General features: G+C 43.5%; 1 protein-coding gene across 9 annotated transcripts in view; it reads left to right on the top strand.

The window, feature by feature from the left end:
- The first annotated feature begins 3,598 nt into the window (after positions 1-3,598).
- The window catches only part of RAB3IL1 (RAB3A interacting protein like 1), a 41,977-nt gene continuing 18,473 nt past the window's right edge, over positions 3,599-27,102 (top strand). For 3 of the 9 annotated variants that reach the window (XR_007243575.1, XM_048485485.1, XM_048485490.1), the window contains exons 1-4: positions 3,599-3,849; positions 17,285-17,522; positions 23,441-23,536; positions 25,276-25,353. Coding sequence is in view for 8 of the 9 variants with exons in the window: in XM_048485485.1 (XP_048341442.1) it covers positions 3,842-3,849; positions 17,285-17,522; positions 23,441-23,536; positions 25,276-25,353 (420 nt within the window). In the remaining variant the exon portion in view is untranslated. The remainder of the gene's footprint in view (positions 3,850-17,284; positions 17,523-23,440; positions 23,537-25,275; positions 25,354-27,102) is intronic. The other 6 variants (XM_048485492.1, XM_048485486.1, XM_048485484.1 and 3 more) reach the window with 4 other exon arrangements.

Raw genomic sequence — 27,102 nt, 5'->3', positions numbered from 1 at the left:
AAGTGATCTTCCATATCTTCACACCCAAGGCACACTGAGCTGCAATAATGTATCAGGAAATCATGTGATATGAGAGTCTTATAATAAAAAGAGTGAGAGACTGGCATCAAGCTTCAGAACTATGGGCAGCAGACCAAAGGAGCAGAGGGACAGGAAACACAAGCTAATATCTAGGTGTACCATAATGAGGAATGAGCCATGGGTGATAGCCATGGAAGATCCATCACTGAGTGACCTCACCTCACTGTGCTGCTGCTCTTGTCTGCATGAATACAAAGAGGCCTTGCTCTCTAAACAGTAGGTCCCTCTAAGAGGCATCAGACATGGCAGCTCTTCAAGCGCCTGTGATCCTTTACTCACTTAGAGGTCCTGTCCATGAATTGAGGACAAAAGCTTTCTGGGTAAAACATTGAACTACATGACAAGCTGGGGTCCCACTAACTGTAACGTTATCGTGAGCGTGGCTGGAACTTGGGGTTTTACAATAATTAGTGTAGCATGCAAGAAAGAATGAAACATACAGAATTCTGCCAATCCCCTCACATCTAGCCATACTTCAACATTTTGATACCTGGAACGATGCAATGAAATCACTCCCTCCCCCCCTTTTTTTGAAAAAATGACAGCAAAAGATGGAAGATGAAAACCAGATAATGGCGTATACTTCTGATTGTGAAATTACTGCTGGATGCCTCAGTGAAGTTAGTCTGATTTTTTTTAAGGAAATGTATCTTGAGATAATTTACTTTTGGGATGCAATTCTGATTTTTATATTAATGCAACCAATACAGCCAATAGGGTTGTAGGAGATTTTGGGGAATGCTCCATTTAATTGTTACATAGACTTGATAAAGACTTTGATAATATTGTGCAGGTATTTGCTACATTTAATAAAGCATTAATTTGCTCAGCCAATTCAGGAATTGCCCTACTTCTAAACAGTAAAAAAAACAGAGATACTGGAAAAGACTGCAAAATTTCTTCTGTGAGTGATTGCTGCACATACTTAAGAACAACAGAAGAGAAGTTGATCTTGTTTTTAATATCCATTTATTTCTATTTTATCGTTATTTTTATGCCTAATAAAGGTTATGTGTATTGTATTTTAGTCATTTAAAACTTTCAAAAGTTATTTGCAAGCTTTTTAAATTTTTCTGCATCAACTCTACATTTTAATTCTTCTGCATCAATAGGCATTCATAACATTTCAAAATAATTACATAAAAATTAAATGAAGAGGTTAGATGGTCCATGCTAGAGAGAACATGTGGCTTACAAAGAAATCCAGTCCACAGCTATTCCAGACTAAATGCCCCTAGATTTCAACAATCTTAGATGGGAATAATTCTGCAAAGGATTCCACTATTAGGGTGCAATCCTATGCACACTTATCTGGGACTAAGCCCCACTGAAGTTTATCTGATTTATTTCTGAGTGTCCATGTTATGGTTACACTGTTAGTTTGCAATCTACTTCATAGTAAGTCCCATTAAATGTGGAACAGTTTATTTCTGAGTGATCATGCATATAATTATGCTGTTTTGTTTTTAAATTTTCATTCAGAGATAAAAATTTTATTTTACTGCTATGTAGAATTGCCAACAAGCTTGCAGAAAAATGTCCTATTCCTTTAATATAGGCTTAATTGGATATTATTTACTTCCATGCCAAGCAAATCTTGCCCATTTCTGCACATGATACCTCTGTTAATGAGACAGGTTATTTTTCTCTGGGTCAGTTGGCAACCCTAACTATTAATCTCTGGCTTTATTTCAGTCCTCCCTATATGGTGGATAGACTAGCCTTGCTTTGTATATACAACCTATAAAACATTATGAATTTAACAAGTGAGAAACCTAAGATTTACTATCTACTCAATTGTGCCTAGAACTTGTCCTGCAGGAGTTATTTCATATATTTTCATATATTTTCATTATCTGCAAGAAGCCATTGGAATCAGCACGGAGCTAAAATGTGGAAGGAAAGAGAAACTGTCCACTGCATTACAAGCCTGATGTTTTCATCTAATGATAGCTTTCCAGCTCAACATCTGGACAAAATATCAGTATCTTGCCTTAAATTACCTTCAACATCTTAAAATGCTGAATATAGTCTATAGCTTATGTAGCATACACTCCACTGCTTCCCCTCTCTACTTGCTCCTCTTTATTTTCAGTTTTCCAGGGCAACAGAGGCCTCTTGGTGTTGATACCGGGCAGGAAAGGAAAATAGGCTTTGTAGTAAAGGCTTGCTGAAAGAAATGCATCAGCAGTGTTTGTGCTGTAACAGCAAAACCAACACATCCGGCTTAATTCCTGAATGGCAGCTACAAAAGTCTGCTTCAGCAGGGAACAAACAGGAGACCAGCAGCTTCTGTTGCCCCAAAATAAACACAATTCCTATTTACATTTATTGTAATGAGGGTTTGCAAAGATACACCAACATCAAATGCTTCTACTTCCATTAGGTTCCCGACCTTTATACAACCGCGACATTTTCTCCAGGCTTCTTTGCAATCCTAGGCTGATTCCGCATGGGCCAAAAACAGCAGTGTGAAAATGGTATGAAAATGGTGTAAAAGGGTTTAAAATGGTGTAAAAGGGTTTATACTGTTTTCACACCATTTTCACACCGCTGTTTTTGGCCCATGCGGAATCAGCCCTAGATATAATTCAGAATGGGTTTTTGAAGACTGCTTCTGTTCAATATTAAATTAATGTTTGCCTACTTGGGAGTAAATCCCATTTATTTACGTGGAGCTTCCTTCTCAGTAAACATGCATAGGGTCGAATTGTTCACCCCCATTCTTGAAGGTTAGACCTAACACCTAAAACATTTATTTGACAAGCCCTGGATGAAACTCCATGTATATCAAAAGCCAATCCAATGGTTTAATAGGGTTTCAGCTGCACAGAAGCAGAAAATAAGAATGGGGAGGAAAACAGAGGTTCCAAATTCATTCTTATTATATGGTCTGCTTCAACATTCCAAAAATAATAGAGAAATGCTTTCTTTTCCAGAGGAAATTGCAAGCATAGAGAATAGTTCTGTGCTTCAAGTTTGAACCCAGCCCAGAGAAACTATGCCTGGGCCCTGCAGTGTAATGGATTATCCTCCGGTTCAGATCCCCAGTCATAAAGGTAAAAGGTCAGTCAGTCATTGTCTTTCAGTCTGAACTACTTAGGAGGGCCTTTGTAAGATTCAAATGCAGACAAGATATCCAGGTATGTCTTCCTTGGGTAAAGGGCGGGAAAGGAATGTACTGGATATCTGATTCTGACTCCTACTGACTAGAGTGCCGCATCTGTTCCTCGAGTTTCTCCAGCCTCGGTTGCACAAGGTGACATGGGCACCGAGCACCCTGAAGGAGAACTAGAGGATGCACGGTCGGAGCGTGCGCGGGCACAGAAGAACGGGCCTGGCTGAGAAGGCGAGATGCGCCGCCCAGCATCTCCGAGGCCGCAGAAACCACCACTCCCCGCCTCCGCCGCCCCCCGCGGGCGCAAAATTGAAGTGAATGGGACGTCACGTGACTCCTGGCCGAACCGGGTGTGCACGTGCATCCTTGAGACGGGGGGGGGGGGGGTTGGAGGAGGAGAGGCTTCCGAGAGGTCACGTGATTCCCCCGGCTCTTTCCCCTCCAGCTGCGGAGGGGGGGATGAGCAGCTGGCCGGGAGCCTTCCCAGAGACGGCCGCAGCGGAGCCGGGGAGGAAAGGAGCAGCGAGGTGGGCTGTCGCTTTCAAACCCTGCCTGTGGGAGACCGATGGCTGAACCGTCCTCTCTTTAAGGGCTTGCCCGGGTCTCTCTGGGCTACATCCTTGGAACCGCAGCGGAGCCAGTATGTGGGGGTAGGTCGTTCTCGGGAATGAAGTTCCCTCCGGGTGTGTGTGTGTGTGTGTGTGTGTGTGTGTGACTGTGACTTTCCTGTCTTTTGTCCTTTTTCGCTTTTGCGGGGAAATCTTCTTCTCTTGTAGTTCGATCCTGTGCACAGTTGCCTGCTCGGTTCCGTTTAACTTTAGCGAGCGCTGCTGCTGCCCATAAGTGCGCCTGGGAATGCCGCAGAGCAATGACAGCGGAGTTGCAGACGCCCGGGCTGGCTGACTGGCGTGACGTCCCTGCTTTCCCCCGGGCCTGAGATCTTTCCTTCGCATGCCTTGTCTCTTCTGTCCCTGTCCACCCGCCGCCTTTACCTCACGCCGCAGCCTAATCCACAAACTTTCTCCGGAGCTTCTGATGCTGCTGGACAAATTTTGGGGAGAGGAAGGACTCAGCACAAGGTTGAAAAAAACGAACTGCTGTGGAAGTGTTTGCCTTCTAGTAGCAGGATGCCATTAGCAAGTCAGTATTAACAGTCTGGTTTACCAGGAGACCTCCCAACAACCCTGTGAGGTGGGCTGCTCCTATTATCCCCAATTTCTAGAGGTGACCATGTAGCAGAGAAAAAATGTGCATCCAAGTAGGTCTTTGTCTGAATTGTAGCGTGAGCAGCTGTTCATTTGGGGACTCCAAGGAAAGGATGGGAAACATTAACTTAAACTACAGTGAGCTGCAGCTGTATTAAGCATTGAGAGAAAATCATCATAAGAACAGTAACAGAAAAATGTGGAGAAATTCTTGGTATCCATTCCAAGAAGCTTGCACTCTGATTCTCAACAGTGGGGAGGAGGGAGAAAATTGAGAGATGGGAAATGCAAGGATCCCAGTGCATGAGTAGAGACAAAATGTGTTTGTTGTATGTACTTGGGTTTCATTTCAGCTGTGGATGAGGTGTGAGGGGGTTATGACTCATTGGTAAAGCATCTGGTTTGCATGCAGCAGTCTCTGGATTCAGTCCCCAACATCTTGAGTTAAGATCAAGAAATAGGTGACACAAGTGATTTCATCCTGAGATGCTGGAGAGCTACCACGGGTCAGAGTGAACAATAGTGACCTCAGGAGACCCATGTCTGACTTGGTCTAAGTCCGCTTCCTGAATATATGTCCCTGAGAACTAGGAGACTGACCTCATCTTCAGCATTCCTATGATCTGCTGTGGCATGTGTACTTTTCTTAAAGGGCTGACAGTCATCTGTCAGGCAACAATGAATGTGGAGAAAGCTTAAGGATGACAAATGTATGATTGCGTGAACTTTGATTGCGAAGAGCCCACTTCAGAAATAAATTTGCTAGTTCTGAACCAGCTATGAATAAAGATGTGAATGTCTAAGAGGAAAAAACAAACCCAGTGTCTTTTTCTGTAATTTTTTTTCTGAGCCCCTACCCAATTTTTCCCATAGAAATCTCAGGGATTACTGAAAAAACCCTATAGTAACATATTTTCTCTGTTAGAGAGGATTTTTACTCCTTAAAATATGTATTATAAAGGTTTGTATGTAAAACAGTTTGCAGCATTAGAAAAAGAAATAATTGTTTCTGTATATATTGTAGATACAATAACCAAACCCTTAAAAATAAGTTGTACAATTATATGTGACTAATTCTGTGCAGTTATTTGCTGCAGTGTGTATGAAAATGATATGGTGCTGTGGTGATAACACACTTGCGAATTTGATTTTATAAAGTTTAAATCAAACTTTAATTTGATTTGAATACCTCCCAACAACCCTGCAGGGGTTCCAGCAGGGGCATACTGCCCACGGGGACATATGTCCCTGGGCAACCGCTGTTTGGTCACGTGGGGGGCGGAAGATCATCCCCCACACCCCTCCTACTTCTTCCAGGGTCCATGCACTAACTCAGCCCCAACCCCTCACCTGGCTGTGCCCTCTCTGTACCTGCCACCACTAAGAGCAGCAGCAGCACTGAGAGCCCGAGCGAGGCCTCCCACAGCCCATGGCCACCTCTGAGAGCAAAGTGCAGGCCGCACCTGGTGTCACAAGGGGCAGGGCTGCAGCCTCGGCACAGGTGCAGGGGTCCTCCACCACCCTGGCCTGCTCTTGCCACCTGTGCCGGGGCCACGCGCCTGCCTCCGCCTGCTGCAGTTGGTGCTGCGGGCTCAGGCTCTCCGTTCCCAGGTGGAGCCACTGGCTCTGGGAACCCCAAACCCCTCAAGGAATGGGAGGCAGGAAACCCCCTGCTTCTCCGGTGTCCCCAGAGGTTGGCTCCTGTGTGTTGAGGCCGCTTTTCTGGTGAAGCCTCCAGGTGGCTGCGATGCTCAGCCAGGCCAGGAAAGGGGTAGCAAGTCATGTCCCTGCCGCCACCTCCTCTCCAATGGAAAGAACAGTGGGGGTGGCTCTCGGGAGGTCTCAGTGGGGGCCGCCCCTTCCTGAGTACTACCCGCCCCCCTTTGGCCAAGTGGGCAAGAAGGGGAAGTGGCCTGGGGAAGTGGAACAGAATGCCTGGGAAGTGGCGCTTCAGAGCAGCCTACCCAGGGGCTGGAGGGTGGGCTTCTAAAAGATAGCAGGAGGGGTGGCACCACCCAGGCAGTGACCGGGCCAAAGCGCCTTTCCGGGGGTGGGGGATATTTTCTTTTGTGTCTAGATTAAGGATTCTTTTTCTTATTTATCTGAAATTTGGGAAGAAAGCTTCTATGGGTAATGTATACAATTAGAAAAGGCAGCAGGGTGGGGGGTTACCTTGCATCACTGTGTTTTCAGTTCAAACCAATGGGAAAGACTACTGATTTGATTAACCTGAATGTGTCATTGTACACTTAAAGAATCAAACAAAATTGCTGACAGGCAAAAATCAATCTGATCTTAAATAATTTCTATATATGTCACTGGGAAGCATTCTACTAAAACACTTTTGCTATTGTAATACATTCTCTATTCAGAGGGCTTCAGTTAATGTTGAGAACTTCATATAAGAAAGGTGATAATTCTGCCTCAGCAAATAACTGTCTCTGCAGGTAAATGAGAAAAAGGAGAGCTGCTCTGTTGATTTCATCAGATGCTCCAGGTGTGAATGCTAGCAAAATGGTGAGGATAGGTTTGTTTTTTTGAATCACTGTGAATGTTTCTTTCCTTGACCCCACATTGCTGATGTGAATTCAAGGGTGATTTCTGGGGAAATGATGAGACTGAAGCATTATTTGTTCTGTGGATTCCTCACAGAATTCTGCTGAAAGAGACCCACAGGCATTTCATACAGGAAACAGCCCTGTCAAATTGACTCCACAGGAAATCGACAGGGCCTGCTGGTAAAAGTGCAGACCCTGCACATTTTTCTTCTTTTGTGGCAGAATGTAATTTTTTAAAAGAAAGAAAGAAAATCTGGCTAACACATCCCTTTGCAAAGAACTGTTATGTTTCCTTCTGGTTTCTTTAACTAGATCTGGACAACCTGGAGTCCGTAGACTAACAACACAAAAATGCAAACCTGCATATTCTCCCTGAGTACTATTTCACTGAAAAAGTTAATGTAAAACCCCAAAGTCTAAAAACCTTTTTTGTTTTCATTTTGATCATGACTTTTTTTTTCCAGTTGGTAATTATTTGTTGCTTCAAGCAGTTTCCCGGTGAGCTCTATATTGAGGAAGGTTTGGAGAATATATGGGTGCTGGTGGCAGATAATTGATTTTTTTTCTGGATGCAGAACATATGGAAAGTTTTCAGCTTCCCAGGGCAGAAACAGCATGTGACAAATTAGAGGAGAGTTCTCACATCAATGGAAAAGCTTCTGAACATTGCCACCACTGCACGGCATGTGTTTTTGCACCATCATATATTTTATTGGTGCTCTACTCTTCCAGAGGATAAGGGAATCTTTGAAGAAGACTAAAGGAGCAGGAGGGCAGAATATGAGGAACATCATGGCTGCCAGCTGCAAAATTTCCAAGATGTACCCCCCCCCCCTTTCTGTATAAGTTTGAACATGGCTGGAGGCATGAGCCCTTGGGCAGAAGAGAAATGACTCTTGGGCTATAGCTCGTGCCCTGTGGCATTGAATTGTCTTCCTCATGGATTCAAGACTGGTTGGCACTGTAGTTGGCAACTTTCAATTTATTTTATTTAAATTATATACCTTTCCATTTTGTTTAATTAATTTTGTATGTCTCTTTAGGGTTGCTCTAGAAAGAAAAGAAGAAATGAATATGCTAAGTAAGGGAAGGTAGAAAAGCAGGGAGGGAAAAGAAGAAGGATTGAAAGAAGAGAGGGAAAGAAGGGAAAATGCATTTCTGAAGGCAAGGCAGCATTTCTTCACATTATCACTAAGACTGCTCCTAGTTGCGTAAAGAGGTTCTATCTCACTGTGGAAGTTGCACTTTTGTGTTTACCGTGCAAATAGTTCTCATGAACAAGTGACTAGAAATAAAGCTAAATGTAAATAATACAATTCTTAGTGGTAGGTTGTTTTTTTGTAACTCTTGAGGAACATCTCAGATTTTACCCCTTAACTTGAAAGAGGCAGCCAGTGACCTTGTGTTCTACTTTTGCCACATTGGTTAGACAGATCTGCTGCCAAGAAAAGTCCATCCTCTGCATATTTGCAATGCAACTCCTGATTTCCATTTGTGAGAATGGAAATATGCATATACTAAAGGCAGTGAATTTCCTGTAAGGGGAAACTTTCCACATGAGCTATCCATTTCCAAGCTCTAGCAAGTGATTGGTACCTGGCAGTGCAGTCAAGGAAGCTGCAGCGGAGTGCGGCCTTCTTAATCTAGGTTAAGGAGGTTGTTGTTCAGCTATTCTGATTTCTTTTTGAATAAGTGATCCTGCTGGTTTTGTTTTTGTACCTTGGTAAGCTATAAGGGGCTTGTTTCAGGGCCAAATCAAGCTTTAAGGGGTTTTTTTTGCCTCTTTTGGATCATTTATTACCTTGCCTGAAGTCTCTTAGACATGATGTATAGAATGCGGAGTGGCAGCCAGTCTTGGCAACTTGAGCCCTGAATTAGGAGTTGACTCACAAAGGGTTCTCTGCCACAGGGACAGAAAGCAGAAATCTGATTTTCTCACTTTGGTTCTGTACTTACCAAGTGGCATGACAAACACAAAGAACAGTCATAAAATATTAAACAAAGAAAGGTTATAAAATATTAAAAGCCTGATTTGAAATATGTCTATAGGCCATTTACCTGTAGTCTGCCAACCTTGCCAGATATTATGTAAATGTTAGGTTGCTGGAACTGAAAGACTGCAAAACTTTAAGTGAAGCTACTCCTTGGTTTAATTTCCAATCTCTGGCTTAAGTGTTATTAAAATATGTTAGCCTGTCAATATGGGCAAAACTTTCAGCTCTGTCAGTCATAGTTCAGAAGATCCTAATTGTTGATCAGGGTTAGATCTAGTGGAAGACTGATGTCAGTAGAGAAATACCTGGGCAGAAGAATCTGTATCATTTGTCCCAAAGAATCTGTATCATTTGTCCCTTTCTGCACGGGTGGTAAAGAGTGCCCCAGGGACGCTAAAAACAGCGTCCCTGGGGAGGGGTTTGCACGGCCCCAAGTGGTGTGAAGATGCTGCTTCCAAACCTTGCTCCCTGAGCAAGGTTTTTTGGAAGCAGTGTCTTCCAACCACTGCTGGGTGAACGGTAGCGGCTGGAAGGCACCATTTCCCCCACACCGTCCCTGAACACTTACCTCGTCTCCTGGCTTCCGGCTCGTCACAGAGGCCAGGGGACACGCCCCCCTGGTCTGCGACTCCAGAGCCATTGCTCCAGCCTGTGTGTGGGGGGGTGTCCCCTGGCCTCTGTGACGAGCTGTAATCCAGGAGATGAGGTAAGCGTTCAGCGCCGGTGCAGCCTGTGCTAAGGTTGCGCTGCCGCCTTCCACCCTCCCGGGACCGTCAATGCAAACGGTCCCAGGGGGTGTGTATTGGCATTGTTTAGTTTTGCAAACTGAGATGCAGTTAAGTTTCCTGAATTTCCTATTGAAACACAGTTTCCTAATAATGTTCTGATCTGTACCAAAGTCTTTCTTTACTCAGTTCAGACTGGGTGTTGAACTATGCTCCTGGACAGATTCATTCATAGCACCGCATAAGGTTTGGGATTCCTTATCCCCAATTATGCTTGAGCTGATCATTTACTGTATGTTTTCCTCCCTTATGAATAGATGTGTTTGTTAGCTTCCAGTTCTGTTTTAGTATACCTCTGTTAATCAAAGGTGGAAGAGAGGCATTCTTTTTATAATGCCTTGGGTCATCTCAATTGATACTTCTGCCCGTCATCACAGGTATTCAAGCAATCAAGAGATGAATGGGAAGTTATAATGTGCAAGGTGTATTTGATGCTACCCAACCAAAGAACCACTGCTTTTCTTGTTTAGAAGACAATGGTGGTTCTTTGTCCTGGTTCTCAGAAAGTGTGCCTGGAGTGGATCACTTCATGGCACCTGACTGAATATGCCTCCATACCAACAGGGTGAAGGGGAGATTCCATTCACGTGGAAAACTGGCATGTCATGAAAAAAGATTCTAGCCTTTTCCCACTTATGCAAAGTTTCTATGTAATTATTTTTGAGGAGGGGGAGTATAAAGAAACTCAGTTTTGTGTGCTCCCACCTGCAGCGTACAACCTCAGTGAGAAATGGGTCTTTGAATTCAGCTCCAAATGCTGTTGCAATGCAATCAAGTTGTGTCTAGATTCGTACCATCTTTACCTCTGATCAAAAACACTGCTTTCCAAATATCCAACTTCTATTTATTTTTGGATTAGTCTTACTCAGTGTTATTAGTTTTGCACATCCTGGCAAACTTGATGTTTATTTCTTGGTCATTCTCCCCTGATCTTCTTTCTTTAGCTGTGTTTTCAACAGTTTCCAATTTTATTTAATTTGCAGAGAGAGACAGAGCACAAATGGGCTTATTGGCAGTGGTCAGCTAGTTTTGCTTTTAAGGTTGAGTTAGCCAAAGGTGAGAGCAACATAGAAAGCTGTTATATCAAAATGCTCGCTGGAGATGAAACATAGGTTGGGATGGGAGGAAGAGAAGAGAAAGTCTATTAGTTTGAGGAACTTGTCACTCCAGTTGTTATTAGAAAGTACTTAATGTCCTTATATGGAGATTTCTCACAGTTTCTACTATTTAATTTGTCAAATGGGCTTTACAAAAAAAGTCAACAAATTCCAAAATGGTGTACTTGTATGTCTGTTATAGCAAATGCATTTGGGAGTCATGCGGCATGTTAAAAACTAATATTTTTTTATTCTACTATAGGCTTATAGGAGCTAGTTTAGTCCACAGAAGCCTAAACTGAAATACAAATGGTTAGTTTTTAAGGCCTAGGATAGGAGGATATTTTATTTATTTTATTGAATTTCTAAACCGCCCTCCCCCTAGGGGCTCAGGGCGGTGGACAACAGTAATAAAAACAGCTGAAAAACATAACACAAAACAACTAATTAGCAATAAAAAACCCAGGAACCATATAGATGGTGTTTCATCCCCCCCCCCCCCCCAGCCTTTATGCCCATGGGAAGCCAGATGAAATGTCAGTGATGTATTTAACCAGGCTGGCCAGATGGTGTTGCTAAAAGATGGTCCTCCTTAGCTTTCACCCAGACTAAGGTTGCCCCTTCACACAAAGCGGCTTCCCACTGACTCAAACCATTGGTCTATCAAGGTCACTGTTGTCTGCTCTGATTGGCATTGGCCCTTCAAGGCCTCAGGTGGAGTTTTTCAAGTCACCTGCTACCTGTTCCTTTGAGCTGGATATTCCAGGGATTACACCTTAGACTGTGGCCCTTTCCGCACGTGCCAATAACGACGGCCTGGGGACGGCAAAAACGCCGTCCCCAGGGAGCCGTTCGCACAGGCGGCGCTGCCAAATCGCAGCAGCGCCGACCTGGCTCCCTTCCCCCTCCCTCAGGGCGGCCTCAGGCAACCTCCAAAAACCTCCCTCCTGGAGGGAGGTTTTTGGAATACAGCGCATTCCTGGCGGCGCGGTGCGAATGGCACCGCCAGGAATGGGCTATTGTCCCCGTCCTTCCCCACTCACCTTGTCGCCGTCGTCGCCCTGCTGGCCTCCGAAGGCCCTCCCTCGCTGTCCTCCGACCCCTGGAGGTCGGAGGGCAGCGATGAAGCGAAGTCTCTGAGGAGGCCAGTAAGGCCTGCAGGCGATATGGGGCGAGGGACAGGGGAAGAATTAGGCGAAGCGACGGCGCTCTGCGGTGCCGTCGTCCCAGCCGGTTCTGGGACCGTCCATGCGGAAGGGGCCTGACTGCATTCAAAGCAGCTGCTCTGTCAGCGAGCCACAGCCCTTCCATCTCTGCAAAAGAATCCAAGTATGTGAGAATCTTACAGTGCACTCATAAAGAGTTACAACCTTTGTGGCCTCAGAGTGTTGATGTATCACGTGAAATCTCCACTCAAAAGGTGGCCTTTGACCTGCTACTGCTTCCTCTCAGCCTCAGCATCCCCCCCCCCCCCCCGCACACACATACAAACTGGGAGCAATCTAAGACCACAGAAGCACAATTTGTAGATATGTTCCTTTTTTCCTGATTCTATTCACCTTTGCTAGATGTTGTAATGATTCCTCAATATATTTGTTTAGCTATAATCCACTTTTTGCAGAGACTCAAGGCAGGTTACAGAATAAATAGTATTCCTGCAGCATAAGGCATCCAGTGAACAATGCTACAGATCAGAATTAAAGCACCATCTAAGCAGCAAAGTGCTTAAGGCAAGGTATTCTGCAGATAATATAGTAAATAAAGTTACAAAGGTGGAAGACAATGCAGAAACAGCAGGATAATATTTAAAATAAATATTACTATAGACTACAATCCTACTCCATATAAAGGTGACCTACTGGACTGTCCCATTCTACTACAGTTCTAATCCCTTCATAAAAATAAGAATAATAAACGGTAATGCTGTGTACGTTTCATATGAGTTTGGAAGCCTTCCTGACTTCAGGCTTTGAAGGTGACAATCAAATATCTTGAATTAAACCCAGTTGCAGATCACTAACCAGTGGAGTGACTGCAGAATGGTTTGACCCTATAGCCCGGGGAATCAACATACTACCTCTGTTAATGTTTGGCATCTAACATATTGGGCTGCAGGCTGCAGGTTGCCTACTAAAGAGTGTTCTTAACATAGTCTAGTATTGAATCTTTATTAAGTGGGGGGTGGGTAGGTGGGTGGGTGTGCCCACTAGCTTCTTGTGGTTAATGATGCTGGTGATGTGTCCCATTAACTGTGATGAAGATGGAAGTAGGAATTTGCTCTGGAAAAGGGAGAGGGCTGCAGGAAAAGAAAGCATGATTCTGCTCTATTGGCCCTGTTATATGTGATTGTGTGCCAAAGTGCTGATGTGTAGGGTTAACATACATCTGTATGTTAGATGTAATGTTCACTTTTTCACTTTTACTAATAGACTCCAAGCTACAAAGTAATTTTTAGTGTGATTTGGTCATCTTCCATCTAGTCACTTCTCATATACTTTGGCTGCCTTGGTGCTGTTTTACCTGGAATGGAAATGGGATTTGTAAAGCAACAATTATATATCATAAACTTATTCCCCCCCCCCCCCCCGCCCCAAACTGGTTCTTTGTTGACTTTCTTTTCTAGCTGATTACTCTTCTTCCTGTTAAATGACAATTATATCTACAAGTTCATATCTCCCACTTCTGCTTCATGTCTTCTCAGACTTAACATCTGCTTCAGTGAATTGAACTTCTTAAAAAGACTTTAGGCCATTAAAGCTAAGCCATATAGATACTCTGCTGCTTGCTGTTTGTGTGTGTGTAGCATGTACAGAAGTGTGTGTGTATATATCACACTTCAGATGTACACACACAGTATTGGTTTTATGTGCTTGCTACTGTGTAGTCCGCACCATGCCTCTTTGGTCCATCTACTGTCCGAGGCTGAAAGTGCAGCCTGAGCTTTCCTATAGGTAGCTAATGAATGGCTTGCTTCAAGTTGGTAACACAGCAGCTTACTGTCCATCTGGTTCTCTGGATCTCAACCATCCCCTCTTCTTGCTCTTCAGTTCTCTTTCCTGTGGGATTTTTCCTCTCCCCCCTGCTGCTGACTATTTTCTTTGCAATAAGTGTATTTCTGTTAATTATTCATGCAACCCTTTTAACAAATAAAGAGCTTTACAGCCTTGCTCACAGTTGCCTGAACATGAATCATGTGAAAGAGACCAGGGTTATGTCTCTTCTGTACTTGGAAATCTGAGGCTGAGAGAGGTTGCCATCCAAGACAGAATCTCAGTTTAGATCTCTCTAGCCAAGTTCAGCATTCCATCCCGGCCTCTTTGGTTCATTGCTCATTTTTCTTTTTCCTTATTTAGACAAAAGATTGTTATTGTTATCTATGCACAAAATACACACCCAGAATGGGACAAGTGTATTCTTTGGGAATTGATAGAAGCAAGGCCAGCTTTTGCATGTCCAAACTCTGCTACCCCCACTTGAAATTTACTTTGGTATTTTGACAGCCTTTTATCTGCCTCTCAAAAGCCAGGCAAAGGACATGTGTTAAACATCTGTTTCTCTCCTTCCCCATATCTATATACCACATGGTCTTCTTCTTTTTTAAAAAAGTAGGATTCGGGTTTGCTGTTTATCAACTCATGTAATTTTTAGAGTTATGTGGGGCTTCCCTGTCTTTTGTGCTTTCTCAACCATATTTTTTCGGTATATTTGTTTTCCCCTTCCATCCAGTCTTTTCTTTCCATGACTCTGCTGAAGCTGTCAAGCCAGGTTCTCAAAAATAGGGGGCTGGGGTGGTAAACCTTCTCCTGGAGTTGCACCACAGACTGCAGGTGTGCATCATGTGTCTGAATGTTCCCCCACACGGGAAAATGGCATATCAAGGAGAAGGCAAGGTGACAACCCTTGCCATTCAAGTTTTCTGTGTGGAGGGGTATATTTTTGTATGGAGCAGCATTCAGACATATAGACCCCTGCAAGTGGTGGTACAATTCCAGACAAAGCTGTATCCTCCCCTCTGCTTTTGTGCTAACTTGGGCTGACTTTTCAGTGATTATGTTATAGTTGAGGCATTAAAGGGCTTTGCTTTACTGTGAGGAGAGAACAGCAATTCTTCCCAGTTTTGGGATGTGAAACACTAGCTAGTTTTGCCTGTGGATGTCTGAAACATTTTTTCCATGGACTCCTTGTGATCTTCGGGCCCCATCCTGCTGGAATAATTTCATGCAGCCCAGTCCAATGCATATTTACTCAACAAGAGCAAAAAGGCTTTATTATAAATATGCAGAGAAGTATATCTGAAGCCCAAGCTGTCCTGTTTGCTAGGCAGCTGAGATATTAATCCCAGGCAATGGACTACTAAGGCCCCAAACACACACATGCAGAATAATGCACTTTCAGTTGACTTTCAGCGCACTTTGCAGTTGTGCAGAATAGCAAAATCCACTTGCAAACAATTGTGAAAGTGGATTGAAAGTGCATTATTCTGCATGTGCGGAAGGGGCCTTTCAGTTTGCAGCTGCTGATTCTTGGACACAACTTATGAAATGAGAAATAATACTGGGTTGGTACTGACAGCCAGTCCTGAGAGAGACCATGTACATCTAGCAAAACTGTGACTGTTGGGTGCACATGTATTTTGTTTATGTATGCTATGTAGGGTAAAATTCAGACTGAAATGGAATTTGACTTTTTCATTTTGATGGAGTGATTTCTTCTGTACCCTTGGAAGTTAATTTCTGAGTAATGAGTGTGAGACAAATCAAATGGAGTGGGACATGGTACTAGTATGGCAGTGGTATAGCGCCGATGGGGCAGGGAGGGGTGTGCGGCGCCACAGATGGAGCAGTGGTGGAGGCGTGGCCAGGCCATTGCGGGGGCGTTCTGAGGCGGGGCGGGAAACGCTGCGGCAGGGGCATAGGGCGCGCACGCACCCCAGGCACAGTTTCCCCTCGCTCTGCCTCTGTACTTTGGGAACAGTCTCGTAGGGCATGGTTGGAGGAGAGGCTTATTTCCCAGGGCTTGGTTGAAAGACACATGATCCAGTAATCTTGCTGAAGCTACACAGATCTGTCTATGATCAATGCCTGTTGTGAAGCCACCTAGTGGTGCTGCTGGGGAAGAATAGTCGTACAATATTCTGTTTTTCAAGGGCCTCTCTTTTTGTTATTAAAATATCTCATGTATAGCAGGAAAGTTTTAATGTTAGTCTAATCTGTACAACTCCTATGCACTGTCCCTTTCTTTGAGGAAGTATATTCCTAAAACCTCTAAATTCAGGGATCAGTTAAAAATGGGTTATGTGTTCAGAAACTAGGATTGCCAACCTCCATGTTGGGCCTGGAGATCTTCCAGAATTACAACTGATATCCAGGCTACAGAGAGTCTTACAGAACTCAGCTTCGAAAATCCAAAGTACCTCGGGGAAAAATGGCTGCTTTGGAGGGGATACTCTGTGTTATTACACACTGCTGAAGCTCCTTCCCTTCTCAAAAGCCATACTTCATCTACAGATCTCTTGGAATTTCTCAACCTGAAGTTGGCAGCCCTATCAGAAACCTATCATGAGGCCAGAGGGTTTTTTTTGGCAACAAATCCATTATGAAATATCAAAGATTTTTAGTGGTAAGATGGAAATGAAGCCTGAAATGTACTTGCTAGTAATTTTAGATGCAAATAAATATAAGAGATATTCTGACCTGTTCAGATACTTATCTACTGCTGAAAGAATAATTTGGGCCAAGAACGGGAAAACTTCAAATATTCCAATGGTGCAAGAATGGCAAGTTAAAATCATGGGAGTCTGTAAGATTGGCTAAACTGACAGGTTATATTTTATGCACATTTGACATGGCCTTCTAATTAGAGTGGAAAGAATGGTAGATTATATTGTACAAGATTACAAGAATGATAACATTGTAGTTGGCTGCGTAATGTTATAAATGTAATGCTATTAATAGATAGTTATATATAAGATCAAAGAAAATTGGTGAAGGTAACTGGAAGTAGAGTTTAATATTAATTTTATTGACTTTTTCTTAATAGTAATATTGGATAGTGGTATCGTCATGAATATATATCACTTTATTATATTCCAGCTGTATGAAAAGCTTATTAATAAAGGACTGATTTTGCAATAAATAAACAAATAAATAAAAATAAAGAGAGAAATCTATCCTGCTGGTTCATTAAGCAAAAGAACTTCTTTGACCTGGACAACTTTCTGTTTCTAACCTGTCTTCTTTCCCTGTTGGGTACACACTTGCAGTGTGCCTCGCTACAGTCCTTAACTATCTCTGAAGTAATCTTGGAAAATCTGGTGTTTAAAGTTGCTGTGAGATGAAATCATAGTACCAATACTATGGGTGTCGAATGCAACTCAGAGTGGAGAAAATGAGAAGATATTTCCATATTCTCCTTATAAATTCAGATCTAACAGTTTTCTTCTACAGCCAGGCCCGGTTTGAGGAGGTCCAAAAGCAGCCGGTAGTGGGACAGTGGAAGCCACTTGCCTCAGTCATTAGAGAACAGGAGCTGCAGCATCCAGAGCCTCCTGCCAAGGACTGTGGCAGTGGTGATGGCAACCAGTCCGTGGCTCAACTCAATGTCTCCCGCTTGCGCAGTTCCTCTGTGGAGATCCGTGAGAAGGGGTCAGAGTTCCTGAAAGAGGAGCTTCACAGAGCTCAGAAGGTAAGTTTTCGCAAAGAATGATGGCAAAATTATGAGCAGTCATTTGTTGTTGTTGTTGTTGTTGCTGCTGCTGCTGCTATCATTATCATCATCATCATCATCATCATCATCATCATTATTATTATTATTATTATTATTATTATTATTATTATTATTATTATTATTATTATTATTATTATTATTATATAGTGAACCTCCCACCCCCAAAGGACTCTGGGCGGTGTACAACAAACAACTTAAACAATAATACACAATAATTAATTAAAATTCATAACTTAAAACTCTATAGAACATAGCAGCATTACATATCCAGTAAATAATGATGATGGTGGTGGCACCTGATCCCAAGGCCAGGAGGGGACAGGTGTTATTTACTCACATACCTAAGGCTGTGTGAATCTATGTGAGCTTCTTATCAATGGCTCACCAGTAAATATTTTGACTGTTCCTTAAGGAATTCCTCTGAGAGATCACTGACTTTTTTCCCCTGCCTGATTTGCTCTTCAGTTTTTGAATACTGCATTGATTTTTCTCTTTTAAGGTCATTACGGAGTGCAGAAGAAACCAGAAACCTAGGCGTTTTCCCCACAGACAAAATTTTCTGGGATAGACCTGGGATCATATATACCAGGGTGTTTTTATCCCGGTTTCTCCCTTCGCATGGCTGCCCATCAGCGCGTTCAGGCTGGGAGGAAGAACTGCAGTGAATTATGCACGAGCCCCTGGTTTATTGTCATTTTCCACATGAACGTTTACTTCATTTACATAGTTTGCATATGTTTACGTAGATTCCGTTTTTCCAATGTTCTGATTGGCTGCAGCTAAGGGGTGGGGAGAGCAGGCGGCGAAGCGGAAAAATAAACCGGCCTGTCTCTTGCAGTATTTACGTGGGAACAGATCGGCACAGGCTTTTTCAAAAGAACTGCCAATTTTATCGTTTTTTGAAAGCCGTGGGATAAGGCAAATCTCGTGGGGTGGGCCTGAGTGAGACTCAGAAGCCATGCGGAAGTCATGGCCAAACCGGGATGGTTCACTTCCTTAACACAGGATATATTGGCTGTGGGGAAAACGCCCTAGTGTAGTTTAGATAAAGGCCACACAAACCATGTATTTAAATATCCCTTTTCAAACATATTATTGCATAACATTTTATGTGTTTATAAGCATTCTGTGAGCTGTTTTTTCCCCTGTAGGTGCATTTTACTTTTCAAATAATTGGTGATGTGTTTTTATACTTATGACAAATGTGTATTGCTAATCTTTCTGCCTGAACATTCCTTTAATTATCTTATTGTTTCTTGTTAAAAAGGAATGGTTTTATATCACAAGACCCATTCTCATGTGTCTGATGCATAACAAAGGATTAGATACATTTATATTCCCTCAGTATTTGTTATAATGGTGATGTCACATTAAGATGAAACCTTCACATTCAGAGGAAGAACATTTCTGATTTTCAGATCTTTGGAATATATACGTATTTGTTTCTGGATGAAATTCAAAGTGCTAGTTTTTAAATTGAAGGTTCTAAATGACTTAGTATTGGGGTACCTGAAGGACCACTTTTTTCTATACATCCCAGCATGCCAGTTAAGCAACCCAGCTTCTTAAGCACCGCCCTCTGTATTCCTACCTTCAGAGGTGAGGTGGGTGGGAACTGAAGGTGGGGCATTTTCAGAGGTGGCTTCCCAGCTTGTCCTGCAGCTACTTTACTATATTTTTTTAACTTTAATCTTTACCCAGATTTTTATGGGAAGGGTACCATTTTTTAGCTGTAAATTTTGTGGCCTACTTGTATTCTATATTAATAAAATTTTAAATTCCGTAATGTTCTCTTTATGCTGGCAAGTTTTTGGCTTCTAGTCTGACACTCTAACCAGTACGTCCAATGGGCAAAAATATACGTTGGCAAGAGAATTTACCCAAAACTGTAGTTTTCAGGGTACAACAGAACTCCCTAAGGTAGGGGTCTGCAACCTGTGGCTCTGGAGCAGCATGCGGCTCTTTCAGCCTTATACTGTGGCTCCGCGTGGCCTGTAGGTTGGAGGGTAGTGTGGGCATGTCCCTCCAGAGCAGTGCTGGAAGGAAAGGTTGAGTGGAGGAGCCGAACCAGAGGCAGCTCCATGCGTGAGGGTGCCGCTTTTCGCGTCCCCTCTAAGCTTGGAGATCCGGAGCCGCCGGAACCACGTTCCGGCCGAGCTCAGTGAGTTTCGGGAAATTTTCGGGCATGCTTTCCCGACCCCAGGCTTCCAGAAACTCGCTCTCTTCGAAACCCATGGTTTCGGAGGTGCTGCTGCTCTGCCTCCGAGCCTGGTAAAAAAAAGAAAACAAACCCTCCCTACGGTGGCCGGAAAGGATCGCAAAAAGAAAAAAAACACCCTCCCTCCGCTGGCGCCACACTCCCACATCAAAAGAACCTCAAACTTCCCCCCTCCGAACTTCCCCCCAGTCCAAGGACCCTAGCAGAGCCAGCGTGATCCTTCCCAGGTGCTGGGAGGGAAAAAAAACCTTCATGCACGCACTAACCCCTCGTAGTTTCTGCTGCTGGCCGGCACGAGCAAGTTAAACACACACACAAACACACGGGAGGCTTTCCCTCCCTCCCTGCTTCTCAATCCACCTTAAAAAAACCTTCATGCACGCACTCACCGCTCCTTGTACTGCTGCTGGCCGGCACGAGCAAGTTAAACACACACACAAACACACGGGAGGCTTTCCCTCCCTCCCTGCTTCTCGATCCACCTTAAAAAAAACTTCATGCATGCACTCACCCCTCGTAGTTTCTGCTGCTGGCCGGCACGAGCAAATTAAACACACACACAAACACAAACACACACACGGGAGGCTTTCCCTCCCTCCCTGCTTCTCGATCCACCTTAAAAAAAACTTCATGCACGCACTCACCGCTCCTTGTACTGCTGCTGGCGGCATGAGCAAGTTAAACACACACACAAACACACGGGAGGCTTTCCCTCCCTCCCTGCTTCTCGATCCACCTTAAAAAAAACTTCATGCACGCACTCACCGCTCCTTGTACTGCTGCTGGCCGGCAAGAGCAAGTCAAATAAGCACACACATACACACAGAGCAGGGAGCGTTTCCATTCCTGCTTCCCAGTCCACCTAAAAGAATACCCATGCAGTCAACCGCTGGAGCCAGTTTGTTTAGTTGAATAGCTTCTAAACAAATTGCTTAGGAGCTTTAAAAAAAAAAAAGCTTGAAGGTGTCTTTTTAATATAATAGGATTAAACCGGTAGTAAAAATAAATTACAGCATTGCAAAAATGTATTTACCATATAAGCTTTCACTATTTGCATTGTATACTGATTTTACAAAGTGGAAGGGGGGAATACACATACACATATGCAAGCAATTGCATACTATACTAGCAGTGTGATTTTTTTCACTTGGTCACCCCAAACTCACCACCACATCACAGCACAAGTCCTTAGACACGTGTCTGCACAAAACAACCACACATACCACGCTTCATGGCCCCACAGTGGCACAAAAACATGGTCAAAAAGCATAGATCCTCACGGATCCACCTGTTTTTTTTCACTTGGCCACCCCCAAACTCACCACCACATCACAGCACAAGTCCTTAGACACGTGTCTGCACAAAACAACCACACATACCACGCTTCGTGGCCCCACAGTGGCACAAAAACATGGTCAAAAAGCATAGATCCTCACGGATCCGCCTGTTTTTTTCACTTGGCCACCCCAAACTCACCACCACATCACAGCACAAGTCCTTAGACACGTGTCTGCACAAAACAACCACACATACCACGCTTCGTGGCCCTACAGTGGCACAAAAACTGGTCAAAAAGCATAGATCCTCATGGATCCTAATCCTAACTTTGGCCCCCCTCAACCAAACTTGGGGGTTATGATAAGCAAAGTGTCCTGAAGATACCCTGAAATTTTGGTGTCACTAGCTTAAAAAATTTTTTTTGTGGACCCTCCATGTGCAAGAGCACCGAAACACACCAAAAATTTTTTAATGCTAGTGACACCAAAATTTCAGGGTACCTCCAGGAGACTCTCCTGATGATATTCCCCAAGTTTGGTGAAGTTTGGTTCAGGGGGCCCCACATTATGGACTCCCAAAGGGGTACTCCTTCCCCCATTGTTTCCAAAACTTAAAAGTTACAACCCATGCCCTTGTTTCTAATAAATGTTGCCCTATCAGGATAGTCTCTTTATGATACTCTGAAATTTTGGTGCGGATAGGTCAAAAAATGAGCCCCCTTCAGGCACCCCCAGAAATTTCCCATTGAGAGACATGGAGCAAATTCACAGAGAAACTAAGAATCTTGGGCACATTTCTGGGGGTGCCTGCAGGAGGCTCATTTTTGACCTATCTACACCAACATTTCAGGGTATCATAGAGAGACTGTCCTGATGACACCCCCCAAGTTTGGTGAAGTTTGGTTCAGGGGGCCCCACATTATGGACTCCCAAAGGGGTACTCCTTCCCCCAATGTTTCCAATGGGAGCTAAGCAGATGGGGGCTACCCCTTTTGAGGGTCCATAACTTTGGCCACCCTCAACCAAACTTCACCAAACCTGGGGTGTGTCATCAGGATAGTCTCTTTATCCAAATCCAAAACCTTTATTAGGCATAAAACCGGTGCCAAGAATTTCAAATACAATAAAAAGATCATTATTGCTCAACTTGCAGTACACAGAGTAAAAATATAGCAACAGCTTCAGAGATTTCAACATTAGAGTTATTTAGAAGTTTATGCCATTTTTATTTATTTTATCAGAAAGGAGCATGTAAATCTCTGTTGGTAATACAGTTCTCAAATCAGTTCTGATGTTGTTGTATTTTTTGAACAATGAAGCAGAATATGAGAAAGTGTATCGAAGTTGTATCAGGACAAAATGCGACAGCAACGCTCATTTTACAATGGAATACCAGGAGAAGCTGAACACCTTGAAGATGTACTGACGGAAAAAGAGTTAAGCACCTTGCTCTAGTCATGACCCATCTGCAATTGTAATTAATAAGTTGTTGCAGGTATATAGCAGGGCTAGATTTCAGAGGGATAATCCCAAAGAATATTGGAGAGCAAGAGCTTTGCGCTTTGCTCAGGAGAAATTGGTACTCTTGATCAAATAATCTAGTCTTTAAGTGATGGTAAATCTCCGGAGCGGTGAGCATTTGTAGGGCCTCCCAAGAGAAGCCCAAGGAAAAGATCTTTTTTTCAATGTGTAGCCACCATTTCGAAAGCTGAAGCTCTCTCATTTCTAACTGGGACAAACTGTTAGGGTCAGTGCAGAAACAAAGAGGCAGCCAAAACTTAAAAGTTACAACCCATGCCCTTGTTTCTAATAAATGTTGCCCTATCAGGATAATCTCTTTATGATACTCTGAAATTTTGGTGCGGATAGGTCAAAAAATGAGCCCCCTTCAGGCACCCCCAGAAATTTCCCATTGAGAGACATGGAGCAAATTCACAGAGAAACTAAGAATCTTGGGCACATTTCTGGGGGTGCCTGCAGGAGGCTCATTTTTGACCTATCTACACCAACATTTCAGGGTATCATAGAGAGACTGTCCTGATGACACCCCCCAAATTTGGTGAAGTTTGGATTATGGGGGCCAAAGTTATGGACTCCCAAAGGGGGTGCCCCTAACCTCCATTGTTTCCAATGAGAGCTAATAGAAAATAGTGGCTACACCTTTGGGAGTCCATAACTTTGGCCCCCCTGAACCAAACTGCACCAAACTTGGGGGGCATCATCAGGAGAGTATCCAGATGATACCCTGAAATGTTGGTGTAGATAGGTCAAAAAATGAGCCTCCTGCAGGCACCCCCAGAAATGTGCCCAAGATTCTTAGTTTCTCTGTGAATTTGCTCCATGCCTGCAGTTCTAGTTTCTCATGTGTTTCTCTTCTGCAGGAGCTGAAGCTGAAAGATGAAGAATGTGAAAGGCTTTCCAAAGTGAGAGAACAGCTGGAGCAAGAACTGGAAGAGTTAACAGCAAGTTTGTTTGAGGTATTGCCCGATACTTAAAATGAGATCAATTCCTGGACTCCAAGGGGATCTTCCTGCTCTTGCAGAACCAAATCGAAACACAATACGTGTATGCAGATACATGTACATGCACCAGTACAGCTCACGTCTCATTCTTCAGCTGTGCTGGAACAATTTTTATAAATAGCCAAATTGCTTGTGCAAGTCATGCTGCGCTGCTTTAGACTGCAGTTGAGCTACATGTTTGGGTACTCAGACAATAAATTCCTAGCAGGGAGAAAACCAGTTTGTTAGGGAGAAAAGTTCTGACCTAGCCTCCTTCTTGACATAATAATTTTCTATGTTCAGACAGTTGTTATACTGGGGGACACTGAAATGAACGATTACCCTCATCTGAAAGACAGAGAATCAAGGGGCCACAAAACCAGCAATTCTCCTGATTTCACAGCTCGGGGCTGACTGCAGATCTGCTGAAGGCCCATTTTCCACAGAAGCCGTTGTGTCCACTGCGCCTTCCCTTATATATACAGAGCTCAAATGCATATTTCTCTAGCATTGTTCAGTATTCGGTGATCCTCAGTTTTTATGAGAGTGGCTATACATTAGCCTTCTCCGGGTGATGATAATGCTAAATCCCTGCAGCCATCCCATGAAATGGTTCCATAGTTCCTTAAAGATAGACCCCTGATAACCTTGAGAACAGGACACTAGAGGTGAGAAAACAGGGCACTATTTCACCTCCCAGTCTGATGTATAGTAAAATTCTCCTCATCCTTTGGAAAGGTGATACTCTGTGATAGTTTAAAGCATTGTAGTTTGTCATAGTTTAAAGTGGTCTTCAACTGCCACACAGTTGCACATCAGTGAAAATTTTCAATTTTTAAAGTGTTGGGTAGCCCAATCCACTCCATAGCAGCCAGGGATGGTGCAGTGAAGGCAGTGCTGCACCACCTCCAAAGGGGCTTTGGGCAGCATGGAAAAGAGGGAAATTTTAAAGCCGTCCTGCCATTTGAATAGCCCCATAGAATAAACATACTTATGCCACAATTATTGGTGGCGTAGGTCTGCGGCTGTGGAGGGGGACATTCCCAATCTGGAAGACAGGTGGAATCTGACTAAAAAATCGGCTTCACCCCATGGAATGTTCCCGGCCGCCCCCCCTGCCCCCGGCACCAGTGTGCGCTTGGATGCTGGCACATCTCCCAGGTGACAGATACTTCTGGGAGCAGCTGCTGTGGAGCTGTGCAATGTCTGCATACCAGCGTCTTTGCTTTTGCTGCTGGCATAGATGCCCTTTATTCACTGGCAAGGTGGGCAAAGGTGCTGGCATGGCCCTCCACTGCTCTCATTGGACAATCACCCCATCTGGATTGGGCCCTTAGACTTAACCAAAATTATGTGTGTTTTTTTTTTAAATAGCTGTCTGTAACTTTTGCCCTGACTTGGATATCCAAGGCTAGTATGATCTCATTGAATATCAGAAGCTAATCAGAGTTGGCCCTGGTCAGTATTTGGATGGGTGACTTCCAAGGAATACCAGGATCACAACACAGATGCAGAGGCCAGCAATGGCAAAACACTTCTGAGCATCGCTTGCCTTGAAAACTCTGTGGGGTTGCCAAGTGTCTGCTGCAACTTGATATAAAAAAAAAGACAGTTACTTTTTGTAGTATGATTCAGGCACTCAGAGTGGTTCGCTGTGTTGAATATTTGTGTTTTTACTGGTTTATTCTTCCTATTTCTTGCCCTGTTTGTTACAGGAGGCACATAAGATGGTTCGGGAAGCAAATACCAAACAGGCAGCATCAGAGAAACAGCTGAGGGAGGCACGAGGGAAAGTAAGTTCTGTCAATTCACTTATTTGATATGAGACTTAAATTAGCTACATATGGTACCCTTTTAAAAAAACAACACCCTCTTAAATTTTATAAATATGGTATTCAGCATAGCAATTATATATGCTTCTATAAAAATATGTTACACTCCCTACAAGGAGTTCAAGGCAGTATATATTGTTCTATCCACCTCCATTTTATCCTCAGAACAATCCTAGGCTTGGCTGAAAAAGAATAACTGGTCCAAGGTCATCCACTGAATTTTACAGCAGGTTAGGATCTGAACCTGTCTCCCAGATGCCAGTTCTCACTCTAACTATTAACCACACTGACTCTTTAGCGGATTCATATCATGAAAATAGAATGACGCCAGCATTTGTTTGTTTAAAAAGGTAACAATAATCGGCTTCACCCCACCCCATTTGCTGACCCATGGCCATTGCTTTCACATCCTGCATGTGAGCTCCCAAAGGCATCTGGTGGGCCACTGTGAGTAGCAGAGTGCTGGACTAGATGGACTGTGGTCTGATCCAGCAGGCTCTTTCTTATGTTCTTATGGGGAGACATCAGATTATGGCATTTGCTAGGCATACTTTGTTTATGGAGTTGTTTTCCACTGTTTTTCCCAGTTATCTATATGTTACCCCCAGCAAGCTTAGATACTTATTTTACTGATCCAGAAGGATGAAAGCCGAGTTAACCTGGAGCCAGCTACCTGAAACTGACTTCTTCTGGGACTGGACTCAGGTTATGAATACAGCTTTGACTGCAATACTGTAGCTTATCACTGTGCCACAGGACTGTCTGGGATTAGGAAATCTCTCTCTCTCTTTTTGAGGCTTTGTGGAAAAGTATGAAGTTACTGAGTAGGTGAATGTTTCATTAAATCATTGTTCCAGATAGCTTTTTAGGAAATAAGGACTCTAATAAGTGCAAGTTAATTTAAAAAGGAAACCTTGATTCTAATTGAAATTCACGCAAGGCAAATTCATGTAAGGCAGAGAAGTGGTAAGGTATAACTTTTTTGTGTGGTTTGCCAAAGTGGAGATCACTGGAGAATGCTGTGGGTAGAGCTGCAGGATTGCTGTCTCACATTGTTCTTCATATAGGCCCATAGGCCCATAAAACAAGTGAACATGATAGTAAGGGTCTTGTTCAACCTGTCTGTGAAGTGGGACATTGAGGAGTATATTACTGGTAACTAGGTGTTACTCGTTCCAGCAATAAAAACCAGCTTATCCAGCATCTCTGGTATACCCCAAACACAGAGGAAACTCCTAAAGAAATTTGAAAGAAATGCAGATAGTTGTTGAGAAATGTAGGCGAAAAATATCATTGTAACGAGGTTGCAGCACCATCTATTGGCAGGGTGAAAGCAAAGCACTTGAAAATATTCTCTCTCTTGATACAGCTGGATTCTTGAGTGGAAAGTAGAACCTTGGTAATTGCCGCCTTTGGTTTACACCGGTTTTGGAGTTCGTCGGTTGCTTCTGGCCATTTTTCTTCCTCAGTTTCTGCTGGGCACCTCGGTGTTCGCCTATGCTGTTTGTGCAAATTTACGCTTTTTGCATCAATTTGCTACGCTGTTTGCGTAGTGCATATGCAAACAGCGTAGCCTTGGTTTACGCCGGTTTCGCAGTTCACCTAGTGCTGCTGGATGGATTACCGGCAATTACCGAGGTTCCACTGTATGCAGTTGCTCATCCAACCAATAAATGAGAAATACTGAATTCCTGGTCCTGGGATTCTGAC

This window comes from Sphaerodactylus townsendi, linkage group LG02, assembly GCF_021028975.2.
Source record: "Sphaerodactylus townsendi isolate TG3544 linkage group LG02, MPM_Stown_v2.3, whole genome shotgun sequence".
Lineage (NCBI taxonomy): Eukaryota > Metazoa > Chordata > Lepidosauria > Squamata > Sphaerodactylidae > Sphaerodactylus > Sphaerodactylus townsendi.
This window is presented reverse-complemented; position numbering and strand designations above follow the sequence as displayed.